At 35.0% G+C, this 1,172-nt stretch overlaps 1 protein-coding gene across 1 annotated transcript in view; it reads right to left on the reverse strand.

Annotated features, from left to right (window-relative positions):
- Positions 1 to 93: 93 nt before the first annotated feature.
- NAEGRDRAFT_52757 (uncharacterized protein) overlaps positions 94 to 1,172 on the reverse strand; it is a gene marked incomplete at both ends in the record, with an annotated part of 2,772 nt that continues 1,693 nt past the window's right edge. The window contains one exon of the mRNA XM_002671562.1: positions 94 to 962. Within this exon, the coding sequence (XP_002671608.1) occupies positions 94 to 962 (869 nt within the window). The remainder of the gene's footprint in view (positions 963 to 1,172) is intronic.

Below are 1,172 nucleotides of genomic sequence, written 5' to 3' on the forward strand. Positions count from 1 at the left end.
CATGAGTGCAGAACTGAGTTATTCAAAATTTGTGAATGTTCGGTCCAGTCAAATCAAAGATGGGTTCTTAACTACCCATAGGTTTGCATTCTTCTAGATATTATTGAGCACATTCTCCATCTCTATTCTTTCAATTTCCTCCGTTGTAAAGTTTCCTTTCATTGGAATAAACACATGATCGTAAAAGGCCTTGAACCAATAACTCACTGGACAACATCTATTAAAATTCTCTTCAGAGCCTGTATGTACTCCTATTACTGATCGATCAAGAATTACATTCTCCTTAAAGTCTCTCCAATTGCTATAATTTTCACAACAAGGAAGAACAGCACCGCCTGAAGAGCCTGGAAATGAGCTGGCGTTATAGTGTTTACAACATGTTTTTTCGTTAGTATCAACAAATTTTCCAAAGCTAATATTTTTACACTCCAACTCAAACATACTCTTTAAGGCAATAAGATTTGTGTGATAATCTAAATGTTGTTCTAAAGTTGTTACATCTTTCTCAGTTGGCATGCCTTGAAAGGAAAGAATAGACATGTTATAATCATGTTCTGATTGAGGGTTGAGCTTTGAAGGACTTGGAATAAGGTATGATTCTGGAAAATGTTGTTCATCTAATACTATATCGATTGGTACTTCCATTTTCATCAAAACCCAATCTTTGTTTGGATGTTCCTTTACATTTTCATCCTCTTTCAGATCTGATTTTGCAAGAATGGTGCAATTCATGGATCTGGCACTTAACGGCTCAAACCTATGATTCTTCCCTAAAATTCCTTTAATCATTCTTAAAGAAAGTTGCACTACTTCATTATTGTATTCATATTCAAAAGGAAGAGTGTTATGCAAGCATGTCACAAAGTAATATTCCCAAATAGTGTCGAGTTTGTTTGGAGGAGCAACAAGGAAGCCAGAACCCCGAATTGGAACTCTAACATCAATTTGTTTAGAATTAACACCTTGATAAAAACAAACTACATCAACAACAGCATTAAAAACATCCAGATTATCCTTTGCAGATTTTAAATCATAACAACTACAAATTCTGGGATAGGTTGTTAATCGGAAGGGATTGAGGCAACCTGTTAAATCCTCAAAACAATTCCTTGATTTTTCATCAACAATTAACATCTCCTCCGACACAGTGGTAGAGTACTTATTCATCGATG

Source organism: Naegleria gruberi (genome assembly GCF_000004985.1).
Source record: "Naegleria gruberi genomic scaffold NAEGRscaffold_60, whole genome shotgun sequence".
NCBI lineage: Eukaryota > Heterolobosea > Eutetramitea > Acrasida > Naegleriidae > Naegleria > Naegleria gruberi.